General features: G+C 27.6%; 1 protein-coding gene across 4 annotated transcripts in view; it reads right to left on the reverse strand.

Annotated features, from left to right (window-relative positions):
• The window catches only part of LOC107453120 (uncharacterized), a 45142-nt gene that overhangs the window by 20209 nt on the left and 3438 nt on the right, over positions 1–21495 (reverse strand). For 2 of the 4 annotated variants that reach the window (XM_016069812.5, XM_087165607.1), the window contains exons 4-14: positions 15782–15870; positions 15127–15284; positions 13574–13612; positions 13263–13423; positions 12602–12660; positions 8897–8986; positions 7895–8076; positions 7283–7388; positions 6328–6393; positions 5248–5358; positions 5007–5152 (exon numbers count right to left, since the gene is read on the reverse strand). In XM_016069812.5, the coding sequence (XP_015925298.2) occupies positions 5007–5152; positions 5248–5358; positions 6328–6393; positions 7283–7388; positions 7895–8076; positions 8897–8986; positions 12602–12660; positions 13263–13423; positions 13574–13612; positions 15127–15284; positions 15782–15870 (1207 nt within the window). The remainder of the gene's footprint in view (positions 1–5006; positions 5153–5247; positions 5359–6327; positions 6394–7282; positions 7389–7894; positions 8077–8896; positions 8987–12601; positions 12661–13262; positions 13424–13573; positions 13613–15126; positions 15285–15781; positions 15871–21495) is intronic. The other 2 variants (XM_043046225.3, XM_087165608.1) reach the window with 1 other exon arrangement.

Below are 21495 nucleotides of genomic sequence, written 5' to 3' on the forward strand. Positions count from 1 at the left end.
AGGAGATCCAGGTTCAGCAGATAATTTTTTTATAGTGAAGAAAACAAACAACAAATTCTCATATTTTGAAATTTATTTCTTTTGGTTGTAAATTCTATCAGTGTGCCAAATATCATGTTTCCAAGTGTTAAAACTCAGTAGTTAGAGATGAAACCTACCAAGAAGTTATCACTGGAATTAATCTAGCATTAATTATACAACCTAGTTCAGTATTATGTAAGTGAAAAGTCAGCAAATTGTGCAAGAAAACATGCTTATAACTCTAACGAGATCAATATCAAGCATAAATATATTTATAAGGCTAAGAAGACAAATAACCCATTTTCTTATTTTAAACTTCAAATATCATGTTTCCAAGTGTTAAAACTCAGTAGTTAGAGATGAAACCTACCAAGGAGTTATCACTGGAATTAATCTAGCATCAATTATACAACCTAGTTCACTATTATGTAGGTGAAAAGTCAGCAAATTGTGCGAGAAAATATGCTGAGAATTTTAACGAGATCAATATTAAGAAGAAATTTATTTATAAGGCTAAGAAGACAAACAACCAATTTTCTTATTTTAAACTTCAAATATCATGTTTCCAAGTGTTAAAACTCAGTAGTTAGAGATGAAACCTACCAAAGAGTTATCACTGGAATTAATCTAGCATCAATTATACAACCTAGTTCACTATTGAGTCAATGAAAAGTCAGCAAATTGTGCAAGTCTTGAGCTTAATTTTAAGGAGATCCAGGTTCAGCAGATAATTTTTTATAGTGAAGAAAACAAACAACAAATTCTCATATTTTGAAATTTATTTCTTTTGGTTGTAAATTCTATCAGTGTACCAAATATCATGTTTCCAAGTGTTAAAACTCAGTAGTTAGAGATGAAACCTACCAAGGAGTTATCACTGGAATTAATCTAGCATCAATTATACAACCTAGTTCAGTATTATGTAAGTGAAAAGTCAGCAAATTGTGCAAGAAAACATGCTTATAACTCTAACGAGATCAATATCAAGCATAAATATATTTATAAGGCTAAATAGACAAATAACCAATTTTCTTATTTTAAACTTCAAATATCATGTTTCCAAGTGTTAAAACTCAGTAGTTAGAGATGAACCCTACCAAGGAGTTATCACTGGAATTAACAAGGAAATGTTTTGAAGAAAGCATTTATAGCATCATTATACAACCTAGCATCAATTATACAACCTAGTTCACTATTATGTAGGTGAAAAGTCAGCAAATTGTGCAAGAAAATATGCGGAGAATTTTTTTATAAGGCTAAGAAGACAAAAAACTAATTTTCTTATTTTAAACTTCAAATATCATGTTTCCCAGTGTTAAAACTCAGTAGTTAGAGATGAAACCTACCAAGGAGTTATCACTGGAATTAATCTAGCATCAATTATACAACCTAGTTCACTATTGTGTCAGTGAAAAGTCAGCAAATTGTGCAAGCCTTGAGTTTAATTTCAAGGACATCCAGGTTCAGCAGATAATTAATTTATAATGAAGAAAACAAATAACAAATTCTCATATTTTGAAATTTATTTCTTTTGGTTGTAAATTCTATCAGTGTACCAAATATCATGTTTCCAAGTGTTAAAACTCAGTAGTTAGAGATGAAACCTACCAAGAAGTTATCACTGGAATTAATCTAGCATTAATTATACAACCTAGTTCAGTATTATGTAAGTGAAAAGTCAGCAAATTGTGCAAGAAAACATGCTTATAACTCTAACGAGATCAATATCAAGCATAAATATATTTATAAGGCTAAGAAGACAAATAACCCATTTTCTTATTTTAAACTTCAAATATCATGTTTCCAAGTGTTAAAACTCAGTAGTTAGAGATGAAACCTACCAAGGAGTTATCACTGGAATTAATCTAGCATCAATTATACAACCTAGTTCACTATTATGTAGGTGAAAAGTCAGCAAATTGTGCGAGAAAATATGCTGAGAATTTTAACGAGATCAATATTAAGAAGAAATTTATTTATAAGGCTAAGAAGACAAACAACCAATTTTCTTATTTTAAACTTCAAATATCATGTTTCCAAGTGTTAAAACTCAGTAGTTAGAGATGAAACCTACCAAAGAGTTATCACTGGAATTAATCTAGCATCAATTATACAACCTAGTTCACTATTGAGTCAATGAAAAGTCAGCAAATTGTGCAAGTCTTGAGCTTAATTTTAAGGAGATCCAGGTTCAGCAGATAATTTTTTATAGTGAAGAAAACAAACAACAAATTCTCATATTTTGAAATTTATTTCTTTTGGTTGTAAATTCTATCAGTGTACCAAATATCATGTTTCCAAGTGTTAAAACTCAGTAGTTAGAGATGAAACCTACCAAGGAGTTATCACTGGAATTAATCTAGCATCAATTATACAACCTAGTTCAGTATTATGTAAGTGAAAAGTCAGCAAATTGTGCAAGAAAACATGCTTATAACTCTAACGAGATCAATATCAAGCATAAATATATTTATAAGGCTAAATAGACAAATAACCAATTTTCTTATTTTAAACTTCAAATATCATGTTTCCAAGTGTTAAAACTCAGTAGTTAGAGATGAAACCTACCAAGGAGTTATCACTGGAATTAACAAGGAAATGTTTTGAAGAAAGCATTTATAGCATCATTATACAACCTAGCATCAATTATACAACCTAGTTCACTATTATGTAGGTGAAAAGTCAGCAAATTGTGCAAGAAAATATGCGGAGAATTTTTTTATAAGGCTAAGAAGACAAAAAACTAATTTTCTTATTTTAAACTTCAAATATCATGTTTCCCAGTGTTAAAACTCAGTAGTTAGAGATGAAACCTACCAAGGAGTTATCACTGGAATTAATCTAGCATCAATTATACAACCTAGTTCACTATTGTGTCAGTGAAAAGTCAGCAAATTGTGCAAGAAAATATACTTATAATTTTAAAGAGGTCAATAGGTAGTAAAAATTTATTTCTACAGCTAAGAAGATAAATAACCAATTTTCTTATTTTAAACTTCAAATATCATGTTTCCAAGTGTTAAAACTCAGTAGTTAGAGATGAAACCTACCAAGGAGTAGCATCGATTATACAACCTAGTTCACTATTATGTAAGTGAAAAGCCAGCAAATTGTGCAAGAAAATATACTGAGAATTCTAACGAGATCAATATCAAGTATAAATTTATTTATAAGGCTAAGAAGACAAATAACCAATTTTCCTATTTTAAACATTAAATATCATGTTTCCAAGTGTTAAAACTCAGTAGTTAGAGATGAAACCTAGCAAGGAGTTATCACTGGAATTAATCTAGCATCAATTATACAACCTAGTTCACTATTGAGTCAATGAAAAGTCAGCAAATTGTGCAAGCCTTGAGCTTAATTTTAAGGAGATCCAGGTTCAGCAGATAATTTTTTTATAGTGAAGAAAAACAAACAACAAATTCTCATATTTTGAAATTTATTTCTTTTGGTTGTAAATTCTATCAGTGTACCAAATATCATGTTTCCAAGTGTTAAAACTCAGTAGTTAGAGATGAAACCTACCAAGGAGTTATCACTGGAATTAATCTAGCATCAATTATACAACCTAGTTCACTATTGTGTCAGTGAAAAGTCAGCAAATTGTGCAAGAAAATATACTTATAATTTTAAAGAGGTCAATAGGTAGTAAAAATTTATTTCTACAGCTAAGAAGATAAATAACCAATTTTCTTATTTTAAACTTCAAATACCATGTTTCCAAGTGTTAAAACTCGGTAGTTAGAGATGAAACCTACCAAGGAGTTATTACTGTAATTAATCTAGCATCAATTATACAACCTAGTTCACTATTGTGTCAGTGAAAAGTCAGCAAATTGTGCAAGAGAAAATAGTTATAATTTTAAAGATAGATAAGTTTCTATTAGATCAATATCTAATAGAAACTTATTTCTAAGACCAGGAAGACAAATAACAAATTTTCTTATTTTAAACTTCAAATATCATGTTTGCAAGTTTTAAAATCCGGTAGTTAGTAATTAAATGCAAAGGAATTATCACAGGATAAAGTCTAGCATCAATTATACAACCTAGCTTACTATTGTGTAAGTGAAAAGTCAGAAAACTGTGCAAGAACTAATTTTTATTGTAAAGAGACCGTAGATAGCAAGCAATATTTTCAAAAGTTAAGGGATGACACTTATTTCTTTATGGATGAGGATTTAATGAACCCACATATTTTATTCTACAGGATTTCAAAACATTTCTTCACTCTAATTGACTTATGCTGCACAACTGAAGGTGTTCATAGAGGTATGAAAGGCAACTTTCTAAAAGACAAAACTTGCTCACCCTTTCCAATAATTTATTCACAAATTTTGTATGTTACACTAAATGTAAATCAAAACAAATGCTTTACTTAGAAAAGTTTTTTAACCCATAGCAGGCAAAAATGAATAAGAACTTTCTGAAATATTCCTGAAGTATATATTCCTAAAATATAAAACAGGGAGAGTAGCCAAAGTATTCAACAAAAAATAAGCACCTTTTAAGCTTTTTTCAAGCACTCAAAAAACATTTTTAAGCACTTTAAAAAAATCGCAATTAGGCAGGGTTAGAAAGTTTTTGACAATCGACGGTTTTATCTTGTTTTATACGTCATGTCAAAAAAACGTTTTCATACGCTACGGACAGACTATACGCAAAAATAGATTGGGGTTGAACTAATTATGAAAACGTTGAATAGAAAAATGTGGACTGCGTCAACATACGAAATCAACATAGCAATGAAAAAAATCTCATTTTGAAAAGGGGAAAATTAAGCACTTTTTAAAAACACCCAATGTAAAAAGCACCTTTAAGGGTTTTCAAAAACGGAAATAAGCACCCTTAAGCACTTTTTAAAAACGCTATGCACCCTGCAAAACAGGATATTGTTCTCGGATTGTACAATTGTTTGATGACTGACAAATGTACAATACACAAGGAAGATATTTATAAATATATCCAACACTGAAACTTACTTTTGCAACCTGGCATTATGCTCATCAACTTCATTTTCAGGTGCTTTATCACCATCACCTTCTTTCTTTCTCCTCTTCTTTTTTGATATTTTAATAGAAGATTTTTCAGGAGACGCATCATTCTTGCCATGCTTGAAACAAAATGACTATAAAATAAAATTTTATTATAAGTAAGAAGATTTATACTAAATGTAAAGTATTATCATGACAATTATTCACGAACGATTGAAAAGGTATATACCTGCATTTTTACACCTTGCTCACTTGAATCGATAGGTGTAGTTTTCATTTCCATTTCTAAACCATTTTCAATGGCACATGTAACATGATAGGCTACTTTGCACTGTTTCACCTGAAATAAACATAACAAATAAATATTTACTTTACTATGCACGCACTGACGAATACATGCACCAACTATTTTACATAGTGAGAAACTTCACTCAATTAGCAGTAACTTTTTTTTCAGAACATGTTCTTAGAAATTGTACACTGGTTTAACACAGATAAAAATGCCATCAATCTGATAGATTTTTAAACGCTATGAATGAGGAAATGATATAAATCTCAAATAAGATTCAATAAGAAGAAACTCTTCTCCAATAAGAAACTCTATGAGTTTCAAACTTTCTTGCTAAATAAGAAAACCCATTTAAAAGGATAACTTCTGATATAGAAATAACCATACAAATGTTATTTTTAAAAGATAAAAGATGATCAGTAAAAGTATCGGTATTTCAAAGAGAAAAAAAGTTTTTTTGCATTTGTAATAGGTAAAAGTTGCAAGTGAGGGAAAACTTCATAAGTTTAAAAATTTATTTAAAAACTTTTATTTTATATAATTCTAACTTATTTATTAAAAGGTAAAAAAGACATATTCAAAACTAATTAAATAACATAAACAAACAAACTTGTACAAATGATTGTACATTTTTCAATAGAAAAACTAAAATATACTTCATTTACATCTTTTTACTCTATTTGCAGCGAATAATTCAGAACTGTTAACAAAAATATGAAATACTTTAAAACTGAGTTTAATTGTTATATACACTTTTGGATGCATGCTATGATGAAAAAATCTTATACCTCTTATTAAAAAAAATGATCAATTTCATTTTATTGTCAGCATTTATGTAAGCATAAACAAAAAAAACACTGTTCATAAATCAAAAATATAAATCAAATTTTTAATATCAGCATACACTAAAAGATAATAATAACAATAAAATGTTTAAGAAAAAAACATTCAGTTTAACATGTTCAAAACTGATTCAGTTGATATACATACAAACAGAAATTGTAAAGGACATTCACTTACTGAACACTGTATGCAAGCGCCTACTCTTTCTCGGCACAATGTGCATATAAGTGCCCACCTGCTAGCCTGAAAGAGTAAAAAAATTAAAATTAATTTCCTTTTTGTGAGTAGGATTGTAAATCGAGATAGACACTTAGAACAAAAATTTTCAGACAGTGATAGAAATAATATTAATAAAAAAAGCCTAAATATTTTCAAGGATTTGAAATTTAAAAATATATACAATTAAAATTATATTAAATTCAAATTGTAGAACTGCAACAAAATGAATTATGAATTTAAAGTGAAATATATACAAGTTAAAATAAGATTTTTTTACATTAAAAATATATAAATACAATAAAATTAGGCAATTCTCTGTCAAAGCCAACTCTCTAATTAATTTAACTATTAAAATGTTTTAACAATCAAATGAGTACCAAATTCGTACAATGAAATTAATAATTTCCAAGAGACATTTATTTAGAAATATTTCCAATAATTGTGTAATAAAAACAAAGTATAACAGAACAGATTAAAATGTTAACAGTTAATATTTAATTCTTTTTTTTTCTATAAACTTAAGAGAGTATTTTTCTAGTTTAGTTCACCTGGTCTCCCTAAATTGCACCTATCATATTTTCAATTTCCCAAAGCAAAAGTTTATAAGAATATATGAATTTTCACTTCAATAAAAAGTTAATGTAAAAAATCAAATTGAGACTGTGCTAGAAAATTATCAATATTGCAAAAAAAATTTATCAGTAAAATATTTTAATATAAACTAAATTGTTTGTTCACATAAAGAGAAACAGAATATAGCCTCTTTTATAAGTTTAAGCCAGTTAAACTTTTCAGTTTCCTAAGTATACAGTAATAGTTTCAATCACTTTGAAGACTACGAGTACATACTACTAGTTCCTGGTTTTAAAACTTGTCAATGATTGAATAAATTAATGAGAAAAAGGTAACATACTGGTATTTGAGATATCCTCATGATTGGTTCCATTTTTTCAGGATCACCAATGCTAACTTCAGGTATCCATAATGCACAACTAACATGAGCCCACTTTTCACCACTACTGTAAAAAAAATTGAAAGAATTACCATTTTCAATAGAATTCCAAAAAGACATTTGAAAGAAAAATATATCACACAAAATTCTCAAATTAAATTTCATGATAACAACTAAAGTGCTATTACAAATATTTATTTACATTTATAAACAACTAATCTTGATCATTATTGTTAACTTGATTTAGTAGTTTTGATTATGAGAAATCTTGATTGAAATTTTCCCTAACTCTAGTTTACTTTCAATGATAGTTAAAATTACAATTAAAAACATTTAGTGAGGAGACAAAAAACAAGCATCAGTGCAAATTTCAAACTAAAAAATGTTTTATTTATTTTACATTTCTATGGAAATATTTTCAGTACAAATATAAACATATTTAGAATAATGTATCAAAAATAAACAAAAAATAATTTGAATAGTGTACTGTACAATAGTTAAATATTTTCTGAAGTTTTAAATAAAAAATTATTGGAAAGAAATTTTAATTAAGACATAACAAAGAATTTTTACCTAGTACACTTCATTGCTCCTCCCGTGTTGGGACAAAGAACACAAGGAGGTTTGACATTTGCAGCACATGGACGACAAACCCAACTTCCTTCTGGAATAGCCATTATTCCATAGCATGCTTGATGGACACAAATATTACAAATATCACAGAATACCATCTCATTGCCATCTTCATTTTCTCTCTGCAATCAAGGATATAGATTTGAAGAAATAATTCATACATAATACATGAAAAGAGTGAAACACTAAAACAAGTTATTTTCAATATTTAAAACATAATTTTTTATCACAAAATTGTTTTTTTATTATAAATTTTTTTTCTTATGAAACATTTTTTTCAAGGAAAATAAAGTTCTTTTGAAAAATTCAAAAACATAAAAAGAACACAATTAAAACCACATAAAAGGTATATACTTCATTTTACTTCGATTCTAAATTTTTGAGACAGTAAAATTATCTAAATAGAAACATCTAAGGCACAGTTTGCAAATTCAGTAACAGGAATAAAATTTGCTAAAAACCAGAGTATGCACTATTTTTTTGTTTGTTTTTATATGTATTTATTTGTATTTTGTTTGTTTTTATAAGTATGCACTATTTTTTTGTATGTGTTTGCACTATTTTTTGAAATAAAATTCAAATCAAATAAATATAAATAAATTTATAAAACATAATAAAAAATAAAATGTATAGAATTTTTGGCATTTAACAGCTTACAAAAAAGGCTTTACTGAATATTGCTGTTCAACTATTGATAAGTTTAGCATTTTAATTCGTTTATTTTTATCGATCTAAAATTTAAAAGAACACACATTATGTAATCTTAATACTTTCAAATAATAAATAATTTTTAAAAAATTATCAAAAAATAATTTTTTGTTTTATTTATTAGATTTAAAGAACAAAATCAAATTTAATTAAACTAGTAGCTAGCTAATACTATATTATAAATTGGTTAACATATTCAACAAATTTAAAATTCTGAAAAAAATATGAACTTACTGCTCTACAGACTTCACAAACTACATTTTCATCATATTCAATGCCAAGTCCTTTCTCTGTCTTCAAGGCATCTTGAAACCCATTAGAGCACTAAATTGAAAATGTTTAAATTAACTGATTAAAGAGAAAAAGACAAGTTTATAACATTCAAAGCAATGAAACTAGATCACACAAACTTTTACCCTATTATTTTTAATACTATAATGGGAGAGAAGTTAATATCTAAACTAAAAACATAACACAATTCAAATAGAATAACCAGTGTTCTCCCTAAGCGTTTTCTAAAAAAACAGCCTGCTCCATCAGCCTTTTGATCCCTATAAATGTGCCCTTTAGGTAAAAATAAGTCGCCATTTCTTAGAAACACAGCCTTATTATTCATATTCATTAAAAAATAAATGACTCACTGTTTAAATAATAATTACACTTAGGTAAAATTATCTGTGTTTATAGATTTAATTCTGATTAAATTTTTATAAGTTTCTCCTTTCTTCAAGGGGGTTGGTTATATTAATGAATTTTTTAAGTGATTTTAAAATTATTTTTTAAATAAAGACTTTTTTTTTTAAAGAAAAAATTGCCCTTTTAAATGGTTATTCTTTCATAATTTTCTGTTCAAATTATAGTAAAAAACTTTCAAGTTGTTTATCAATTAATAATTTATTTTTTTTAGTTTACCTTTTTTATTGAAGAAAAAAAGAATTATACTCAGAGATTGTCTTTTAGCATGCCTTTGATTATTTTTCATAAACTACAAGTTTTTCTCTTGTTCTGATAATGTGAGAGAATTACTTTTTGAAATATATACATAGCTGCCAACATGGATAGGAAAAAAATCCAGTAGATTTTAAGAAATATTATAAATTTCATGATAATTGTGGCAAAATGCACTAAATATTTTACACATAGGGAATTTTAGGGATTATTATAGTCATCAAAATAGAAAGAAAAAAAAACTGCAATATTTTTCAGAAATGTTGAAATGTTATGTATTATGGTTACTCATAATTTAGAATAGTACAGTGCCCGCCGCTAATAAAATCACTGGATAATAAAATCAGCCGCTTTATAAAATCAAATCGGCAAGAACCGAATCGTTACAATATTAATACATGTTAAAAACATCCTTTAATAAAATCAATGCCGCCGCTTTTTAAAATCAAAATTTTGACTACATAATAAATCAAAGGTGCAATATTTCAGCTTTTTTTTATTCTTATTTATAAAATTTTACTTTTTTGAAGATTTTTTTAGAAGAAGCAACAGTTACTCACAAACCTGTGATATACATAGGTGGATGGTAAGCGGCGAGTTCATAGAAATCAATTTATCAATGTTAATTCCTTGACTTGAATGAAGTTTGGAGAAACCTATCTCACTCACCAGGGGGTTGAATTCTTATCTTACTTTTTATTGAATGAACCATAGAAGGGAGAGAAATTTCTTTTGTTATCTATCTTAACAGAGAACATGAATAGATTTCCAAAAACTGTCTGTACACATGTTCCATATTATTTAAGCCGTTTGAGTAAATTATAGTTAGAGCACATATCATTTTTAAGTTCTGGTTAAGTTTCAGGTTTTGAGTCTTAAAGATAAATTCGCAGTGTTGCAAAACTATGATAAGCTTCCTAAATGTACAATGGGGATGGAGATGGGGCTCATAACTGTTTCGAAGAAATGATCAGCAATGAAGAAAATGAAATGGACGAGAATTTTTCATGTTACGTAGCTATTGACGATAACCTGCAAACATCAGGAGAAAAATCTGATTCTAAAATAGTTACAGACATCAAAAATTGCAAAGTTATTTCCCATCAAGAAATGGAGGAATCAGACTCAGAAAATGAAATAAACTCATCAGTGCCATCTTCAATGGAAGTCAGAAAAGCACTTAATGTATTGCGGCAAGCTTTAGAACAAAGAGAAGGAATATCGAAAACTATAAAAACTTCTATAAACTCTCAAATGATGTTGAAAAGTTAATTTTAAATACTGCAACTCGAGCAACTATTGATTGGTGTTTTGCAAAACTTTTGTAAATTTAATCTTATGTAGGGTTTTACTTTATTAAAATAATTAAATTAGTTAAAATAAAGCATTAATGTGGTCATTATTTCAGCTTTTAAAGTGCTTGCATTTAGAATATATCGTAAAATTTGTTTCAAATGTTGAATCGCCTCTTAATAAAATCAGCCGCTTAATAAAATCAAAAGAGCATAAAACGAAAGTGATTTTAATAAACGGCAGGCACTGTATTAGTCATTTAAGTCATCAAAGATAGTAAAAATATTTTTTAATTAATTTAAAAAGGGAGTTAATAAAAATAAACTCAACATTTTAGATAAAAAAAAAAAGCTTTAAACTGATTTTTATAAATGAGGTTCGCTTCATTATGTATGTTACCTATTTAAATATTCAAGCAAGCAATAATCTGAGTAAAAATTTTATTTTAATAGGGATTCTTTTTAGTAAACTTACTCAATTTTTGGGAATTTTCAAAAATGAACAAAAACCAGGAGAATTTTAATTAAAACAGTAGACCAGGAGAAATTGGCAATATCCAGCAGAGTTGGCAGATGTATATACATAAAATAGCATAAGAGGGTAATTGAAAAATTATTGAGGATATTACATAATATATACATAATACAGTTATTACATATTAGAAAAGAATTACAACACAGAAAGCACACATTGGCACGTATTCTTCTGTTTTTTATCGTATATTTTAAATTCTTTCCCTGGACTTTGGCAACACTTTTAGGGTACAGAGAAGACAATTTTCAGACTTTTGTCTTCCTTTCTCGATAGAAAAAGTTTTGCATTTATTACATCTGAAGCTGGTACCCCCTAACGACGTCAGCTTTGGTTGTCATATTTTCCCGATTTTTTTTTCCATTTTCACGTTTGTTTACATTTTTTGCCATGTTTTGGTAAAAAACTAATCTTAACTGCCATTTTTAGAAAAAGCTGGGAAAAGTGACACAAATAGAAAGTATTTAGTTCAGTAAAATATAGATTCTGACAAACAAAAAAATGAATTCATCCAGTGTTCATTGAGTCATTCCAATTTTTATCAATTTTTCAACAAAATAATGTTACACTTAGCTGCCATTTTTTTAAAAAAATATGTGAATAAAAAATAAAGGTTGAAACTCAGTATAAGGCACCATGTTAAAAAATAACATGAAAAGAAACTATTTATCCAATAAAAATATAAGCTCCCTGATGCATATTTGAGAAGTTTTAAGTGCACATTACAAATAATGATTTCAGACACTTTTTTAAAATTATTTTTAAATCAAAAAACAGTTTTGGACTTACATTTGTTTAGGCTTTCAATTTTTTGCTATTAAAGTTTTAGTTTCAATTACAAATTTAAATTAATACCGATGAATTAGGAATACTCAGCTGGTTTACCATTACATTACAGTAATTACATTTATCAGATGATAAGAACATTTTTATTCCGAAACTAAAGTGATTTTATGAAGATAATAGAGAAATTTTGAAAATAGCACAAAATGTAATTGTGAAGGGAAAAAATTTTCAGCAATAGAATTTAAAAATGATTCAAAAAGCAACAATTAGCCTCTAACGATAATTTCATAAAAATTTTATTAACTTAAAAACTAAAATCATTTAATAAATATTAAAAATTGCAAAAACATATAATTTTCAGTTTAAAAAAAAAAAACTAACCTGCAACTCAAAATCTTCTAAAACACGTTCCATAGTTTCTTCTCTTATATGTTGCTTTCCTGAAATTAAAAAGAAAAAAACCTCTGTTAGAAGTAGCAAAAAAACAATCCTCTTTTTCAAAAATGAAACACATATCTTTAATATGAACATTTTTGAGGCTCTAATTACAAGTAAAAATATATTCTGGTGTTTTTTAATTATAAAAAAATACCAGTCTAATAGCTACAAAAAAATATATTAGATTATCAGTATTAAATTTATACCAAAATATAAAACCCCGAAAAATTAGTTTAAATCCAGAAAAATTTTCTCCATTCATATTCAAAAATTTATTAATAGTTGTAATTAAAGAAATTTCAATGATGAATAATTGTTTCTCTTAGATCTAAATAACTGCAATTAAGTTCTAATTTGAAAAATTATTGTTTGGAAGTTAGCTATCTTAAGAATTAAGCTTTAACGGAGAAAAAGACATAGGTGTTTTGTGCTGTATTTTGAAACTGTAATTTGTTAAAATATGTTTCATTTATTGCCCTAAATTAATACAAATACATAATATGCTTAATTTATTTTGCCCTAAATTAATACAAAATAAACAAAATAATGAAAAATAAATCCGTCACAAAAAGAATTTTTGTGTATGATTTTAAACATTTCATACCTCCATCTTCTCTGTATTCATTAAATAATATCAGCCACTGTGTATCCAAATCATCCATGTCATACTTGCAGACTTTCTCAGCTTTTGCGCCAGTATCGGTTAAAACATGATGCTCACTTGAGAAGAAATTATCCTCAGTTGTTCTCATTAATTTCTTTGGTCTGTAAAAGTAAAACAAATGTTGCATGTAAGTAACAAATTAACAATTATTTAAATCACTGTAAAAGTAAAACAAATGTTGCATGTAAGTAAGAAATTAACAATTATTTAAATCACTCAATGATTTAAATAAATAATTTAGAACTACTTACAGTTTAAATAGAACTGATTTGCTTCTTTCCCTCAATATCCTAGAAGAGAAAGAAGAAAAAAAACATTATGGAAACTTGCATATTATACTAATACATTAATGCTTAGTTTTAAAGGTATTATAAAAATTTTAAAAAAAGTAGCTGAAAGATACATCTACAATAAAAATCAATTTTAAACACGCTAATTTAGATAAACGTAAAAAAAAAATATTCAATTTTGAAATTTTCTTCTTTTTTTTTTTTTTAAAAAAAAGAAGAAAATAGCAAAACGCAATTGATTAACAACATTTAAGTATTTTGTTAAGAACACTTAGAAAAGGTACGAAGTTCCAATTCCAAAAATTTAATTATCGCAATTTCATGTGCATGATCGTGTATTTGCTCCTCCATTTTCTTGTGAATGACCAATGGTTTATATATGACATTAATTCACTCATGTATGACACATTCTGCCAGAGGGAAAGGCTTTGGAATATATTTTTATCCTGCCGGTCTGGCAACAAACATTTGTGACGAAAGCATTTTTTAATAAAACAACATCATCTAAAACCAGGCTATCTTATAAGTTTGACGTACTATCATTGTGTAAAACTTAATTACCATATCTAAAGGAGAATGAGTCAGTTATGCAGCTGAATTCAAAGTTAAAGTTATCTGAAGAAGTTGGAAAATGTGAAGGTCATTTATTGTTGTAGATTAATCAAATGTGCATCTATGGCACAAAACAAAGAAATATTAGTTGCAAGTAACTGTTCAAGATGATCATTTTGGAAAGGCATACAGGCATGAACAGATTTAGAAATCTAGCTCCTGCATTAGATTTTAGGACAGGGAAAGGTTATGGTATCCTGTCATTAAATGAACTTCTGTGAAACGAAATTTTTATGCTGAACGAATACTCACATAATCTACAAGTTATCTACTTGTATAATTTACAAATTATCTACTCGTATAAGCCACAAACTATCTGCTGAAATCTTTTCTCCATGGATAGGACTATAAGTTGCCGCGGATCATGTGCAGGAAATTTCAGTATCTGGTATTTTAAGATTAGAAAACAAGACAATAAAATTAAACAAAGGTTCATGTGATGCATAAATATAAGTCAGGTAATATTTCTTATTTTATCACTTGCTGACTTAGTGAAAAAGTGAAGTTGGTGGAAAAATTAGAAGTGACTTTTTATTTCATTCCAAAAATTTTCCTATTATTTTAAGGAGCAAACAAAAAACAATCGGTTATGTCAAAATTCTACTCTCATTTTAATCCTAACATTAAAAGAAATTTTGAAATTGATATTTATTTAGTAATATTAATATATTTTTAGGATCCGGTAAAAATTTAAATTGCGTACGACTCGAAGTCCGACACATAAAAAAATACTGAGCCAAAGAAATGAACTATGCTCTGATTCAAATCACTTTTTATACTACATTAAAAAAGAAAGTAATTATGGAAATTCAAAAATTAATATTGCTCAAATTCATCAAATTAAAGCTATCAATTTAGAAGTGGACAATTGGATAGAAAAAGAGTTTAGAAAGAGACTCTACCTAACATCCGGATTAGGCACATTCTTTGAATTCACTGGAACTTGCACACCTCTTTCCCATTCTTGTTTCCAGGAATCACTCACATCCCAAAACTCTGCCTCATCGAGTTGCTCATTGTCAGGCAGCTTCATAGCACTAATAAGATCTTTTCTAAATAACTACAAAGAAACATCAAGTTTCAGATGAGTGAAACATATTTATACCATTTAAACAACATAAATATTTGAATTAAAATAATGTTCCCTTTGTAAAATAGAAAGTAAATTTTGTATTACATGGGATTACACAAGTTGAAACAATACAATCATTAAGTATAATACTGTATCAAACTTGAGAAAGAAAAAAAAATACCAGACAATAATGGACTTTGGAGATAGTAACAGAATATTAAAAACTATCAATTAACTCATATGAATAGAGAAAATAAGCATTTTTTATCTGATCTGACAGTTAAAATAAAATGTCAATTTCTTTTAAAGTTTGTAAAAAGCTGTGTATTATTTTTTCATTAAACAAAAATACCAGGAGGATGGAGATAAAAAGGAACTTTATTAGAACTTAGAGTCATTAAACAGAATAGAGAGATTTAAGTACATATTACAGATCAGAAAAATAATGTTTGCTTAAGTAATACAAGATTTTGAAATTTAAATACCTCATCAGGCTTTTCTTTCCTACAAGAACTGTTATATATCTTGTGTAAAGGGGGTGCTTCACCAAAATTAACAGCCACAGCTTGCCCACCTAAAAAATAATAAATAGCTCTAAATGAAGTGGAACTAAAAATAAATAAATAATTCACTTGATATATAAATTTTTTATTTACTCACTGCCACAAAATAGTGTGAAAACATGACCTAATTTATCTTAATTTAGAAAGGTTTGCCTAAAGAAGAATTAGTAATAGTTAGAATGAAACAAAACTGTTAAAACCTTGAGAAATATTTTTTTTAATATTTTTGTTTTTAATTTTAATTAAGTAACACAACAGCATAAAATTAAATACAAAATTTTCAGAGGTGTATAATAACCATCATGCAACTTTATTTCCCCAAATCACGAGAACAAGCAAAATTGCATCGAGCCGAAATAAACAGAAACTGTACCACATAACTGAACTAAGTAGCGGCCGAAGCACAAAATAGTATGCTAGTAGGAATGAGACAAATGCACAACACCTGAGATTGACATTCTTTAAATACCAATGAAATTAATTGGCATAGATGTCTGGCTTCACTGATCTGTGATCTCCAAGGAACTTAGAATGGCTCAATAACCACGAAAATAGAATAAGTTGGATGGAAGCACTTGAAGCAACTATTTTGTCACAAATTTATTGATGGTTTGTTACATTTGGAATCTAAAACATCTTGAGGTTGAAATGTTACAATACATTTTAATTATGGAACATGTTTTCAATATTATTTTATCACTAAAAACCCTTGTCAAGAGAACTCAAAGTAAAACCAGTGTTAGTGTTTTTCAAGGCGTAGGAAAGCATTTTTAGAAGGGCAACTTGCCTAACCTATCCTATTGCAAAAATAAGCCTCCATTCCTTAAAAACACTACCTTTCTATTTTATTTCCTTAGGAAAAGGGTTTTACTTAATCACCTGTTTTAAAGAAAAAAAACCTCCTCCTTCCTGGAAAAAGCAGTATTTAAGTGAGGTTTCAAACACTGGGAGAAAATGGGAGAGGGAGAATACCAGTTACTATCCTCTTTGAATTTCAACAATCATAAAATAAAGGAGTGCACAATACGTAATACAATCGTTTTATAATAAGAGAATTTTCCGAACTTTACTATTCTAAATTTGAATCTCGTTTCAAACGTGTTGATCTTTTAGATATGTTTTTTTCTACTTCTACTAGTTACTTTTTTATTTTTTAAGACCAAAATAATTATAAAAAAACAGAAGGAAGGGAGAAAAAAAACGAAATAATAATAACGAAACTTTTTAAAAGAATCAGCTTCAGCTGTAACTGAATTGAATAGTTTATAATAGAGATGTAACGAATATTCGGCTACTATTCAGTATTTGGTTTACCAAATATTCAGTTGGCCAAATAATCAAAATATTTTTTAGAAAAGTATTTCTAAAAAATATAATAATTTATTTTTTAGAAATACTTTTTATTCGGGGGGGGGGGGGGATTTGGACCAAACCAGGAAGAAGACAGTGTTCTCACTATGTGGAAAAGCGAGAAACTTACGGATATTTTTCATTTTCTCAGAATATAAAATTGCAAACTTATTTTTATTAAGTCTAAATAATGTGTCCTAACAAAGAAGACATGAAATGTCTTACAAATTTGACAAAAAGTTAAAGGGAAATATCACTGTCAAAAGTGACTCTTTGATTATCTAAAGTTGGTAATGTTATAGTTGGCTGCTATAATATCTGACATGTGAATCATGGGTGCAAGTTGGAAAAAAGGCCAAGACTGAAAATTTTTTGATTTAAATGCCTAACATACACAATACCCCCTCGACATATGCAAACTATCTAAGAAAGCTTTACCATAATACATCAAGTTTAAGTACTGTACAAAAAATATTTATTCATCTGTCTTATGATAAAATAACAACAGGACATATGAAAGTGGACCTAAAAAATATTTTTAAGGACAGAAGAAAAAAAAAAATTCCGATTTCCGTCTTCGAGTCAGTCTTGTTTCCATCTTACTTCCGTCCGCGGACATTTTCGAAAGACGGAAATCCGTCCTGGGGACGGAAGACTTGCACCCATGATGTGAATCTATGCTACATCTTTGCAGTTATATTTGAAAGTTTTTATTTTACCAGACTGTATTAAAAAAAAAAAACATGTACATTGCTTGTTTTGTGCTCATTATTTGGGCAACAAAATTTCCCAGTGTTTCAATTGGGGACTGTTACATGTTAAATCTGTCGGTTCACAAAGTCCTTCAAGTTCACATAGCAAATCGATACCTATGGGGGTACTGACCCACAAGTTCCCTTGTCTTCTGGTTTGGGTTCAAAATTATAAGTCTACAGAATTAAACATTGGTAACCGTAAACTCAAATTTGGGTTGACTGTTCAACGACAGTTATAAAATTAAAATTGATCATTGTCGCAAGTCGCTATATTTAATAATTCTAAGTAATTATTAGGCTAACAACTGTGTTAGGCTAACAACTCCTTTTTAATGGTCAACCAATGAGCATTGTTTACATTTTGTGTAACTGAGGGGACATTTAGTTTTCTCCTCTGTTACATCCCCTCTGTTATATGAGAAACTTTAAATGTTTTCTTTTTTTCAAATATATAACATAACATGATTGTACTAATAGACTTCATTGCAAAAACCAGTTATTCATTTATAAGGTTTTTAGTGTAATAAATAAAAAAAAATTAAAATAATAATTGTAACAGAGGGGACAACTATATATTTGAGATATATTTTGACTTAAAAAATAAGAAAAAAATTTTTTTTGACAGAAATCACTGCATAATTAGACTCGACAACAATTTAATTTACAATATAAATCAAACAATATGCAAAATTGTAATATTTTTAAAAACTTATTCTTCTTTAAATTAGAAACATTTTTTTGGTAAAATAAGTTAAAATCTTGAATGCTCTCTATTTATGATAAATTTTACTATAATCATGCATAAGTCCTAAAAATAACCTTCTGAATTCATAAACGACAACAAATTTCCTTTAAAATAATACGAAATACAAGGATATTGCTTAAACTTTAAAAATTCAATACTGGTTTCAGTTGACATGGAATTCAACTATAAACTAATTTCAAAATGCAAAAATATTCCGTATTTTTGGGAAAAAATCTTATGTCTACTATTTTTTATTGATTTTTCTTTCTTTTCAACCATAATTCTGATTATTTCGCTTTTCTCCTTGCCCATCTTGCTCAGAGCCAATCCGAACAGAACATCCTCCCCCAAACATGAGAACCCCTGAGATCGAGATGCAAAATATCTTTCATTTCGAAATGAAGGAATAAAAAGAAAACAAATACTGAAAAAGACGAGCAAAACAAAACAAATACAGACATAATTCAGCATAATGAGAGAGAAAAAATAGAGACAGCTAAGTATGAAGTGAAATGGGAGAAAATGTAATAAGGCCTTTGATAATAAGGAAAAAAAAAAAAAAAAAAAAAAATAGAAAAGATAAAAAAAATTATATTATTCATGAATATACATTAAATTAAATTATTAAATGAAGATATTATTAATATCTTCAATATTTGTATAATAATTAAGGAAATACAATTTTTTAAGCCCATTCGTAATCTCTAATGGATTTTAGAAATCTCATTAAATTTTAAGAAATCTGACTCTGTTTTAGGAATGGGCAGGGTTTGAAAAAACCCGGGGATTCTTGAAAAAACCCAACCCGCCTGGGTTTTATTGAAAATACCCGGGGAAAATTGGGTTTTATTTGAAAAAACCCGGGGAAAATTGTTTTTTTTCATTTAGTGCTCATAAATTTTACTATGAAAATATTTTTATTTATTAAATAGTATTGTATAAGTAAACACTAAAATTTCATCTGACTTTTATCTGTAATAAAATTAAACTGGAATAAATATTTAATGGTCTTCAATGTTTTTATAATACGATTAATAGAAAGTGAAATTAAAATTATGTATAATTATAAAGAGTATCAGTTACTTGTCCCTTTTTTCAAATATTTAGATAAATATATGCATTTTAACTTTATAGTTTCAAAAAACACACTAATCTTAAAATTATAAAAAAGCATATATAAAAAGTTATAGCTCATTTTTTTAAAATCAGATAATAAAACTTTAAATTTGTTTATTGTTGTTTAATGTATCACTTAATAAATTTTTTTTTGTTTGCTTTCAATATTTTTAAACAGGATTAAAAGAAACAAAATAAATTGTATTCAAATAAAATCTCAAAAATATTTAAAAAATCTTAAAAGTAATATTTTAATTTTTAACTGTTTTTTAATTGTGATAAACTTTCTCCAAATAGTTAAAAATTGTCAGCAGATGTTAAGAGTTAACTTAAAAAAAAAGGTCAATTTTTTCTTTTATTATTATTATCATACAACAGATTCAAAGTGTCTACATTTCTCTCTTAGATGGCAATACACTTTTACGAGTTTTGTAGCTTTATCTATTCCTAATCTATTTCGAAGTTTACTCTGCACCAAACCGAAAGTTGAAAAGTGTCTTTCGATAGAGACAGAGGATGCTGGTGCTGAGTGCAAAGAAAAAAGAATTGACAGAAATTTTGTGGAAGCTAGGAATTTTATTTATTTACTTATTTATTTATTTTTTTTGCCATAATTTTCCACTATTTTTTGATGAAAACTGTTCAATAACAGTGTCAAGCATCATTGATTTTGGAAAGTATTCAGGATCGGAAATTTTGGATGCCATAACACATGGCAGAAATTCTGGATGATGCTTAGAAAGACAGCTTTCTGCTAATTGGTCTTGTTCATCATTTAAAAATTGTTCCCTTGTTTCGGGATCCAGGATGCATATGCTGATAAATGATGTGGCTGAACAGCCTGATCTTTTAACAAAATGTTTATGGGATTCTAATTCATCACACGATAGTAAGTTAATTCATATTTCAACAGGTTCTGAAATTGAAATGTTTTCTGGTTGAAGCTTTTTTAAAGCTTCAGAAACAATCGATATCTGTTTTTCCCAATTGATAGTTTATTGGTAAAGCCCAACATTATTTAATTTTTTTGACATATAAAATTGTTCAAGAACAATCTCTTCATATTTATGGTAATTATTGGCAAAAGTTTTTACGCGCTCACAATATGAATTCCACCTAGTATCATTTGGTCATCAAGCAGTTTTTTTCATTTGCCCATCCATGTGCTTAATGCACATTTCTAAAATATTTGTTAACTTCAACGATATGTCCAATGATAGTATTAGGAGATACTTCTTTTTGAACCAAATTTTAAAAAAAAAAACAATTTGTGAAAAAAACCACCAAGTGGGTTTTTTCAAAGTGGGCCCACTTGGGGAACCCTGGTTTATGTATTTTATATTAAGTTTAAATAACGCATTATCACAAATACATATTTGAATCTTCTTTATTTTTAAGTACATTACGTTCCATAATTTCTATATTTATTAAACATATGGATATTACCCATTATAAAATTATAATCTGCAAATATTTATAATCAGTAAAAACTAAAATTTCATCTGACTTGAGTTAAATAAAAAAACTGAAATAAATATTTAATGGTCTTACATGTTTCTATAAGATTAATAGAAAGTGAAATTAAAACTATGTATAATTATAAAGAGTATCAGTTACTTGTCCCATTTGTTTTCAAATAATTAACCCTAGGAAAAGGATTTCATTTTTAG

Source organism: Parasteatoda tepidariorum, chromosome 6 (assembly GCF_982258835.1).
Source record: "Parasteatoda tepidariorum strain Cologne lab strain chromosome 6, Ptep-v5.0, whole genome shotgun sequence".
Classification (NCBI taxonomy): Eukaryota; Metazoa; Arthropoda; class Arachnida; order Araneae; family Theridiidae; genus Parasteatoda; species Parasteatoda tepidariorum.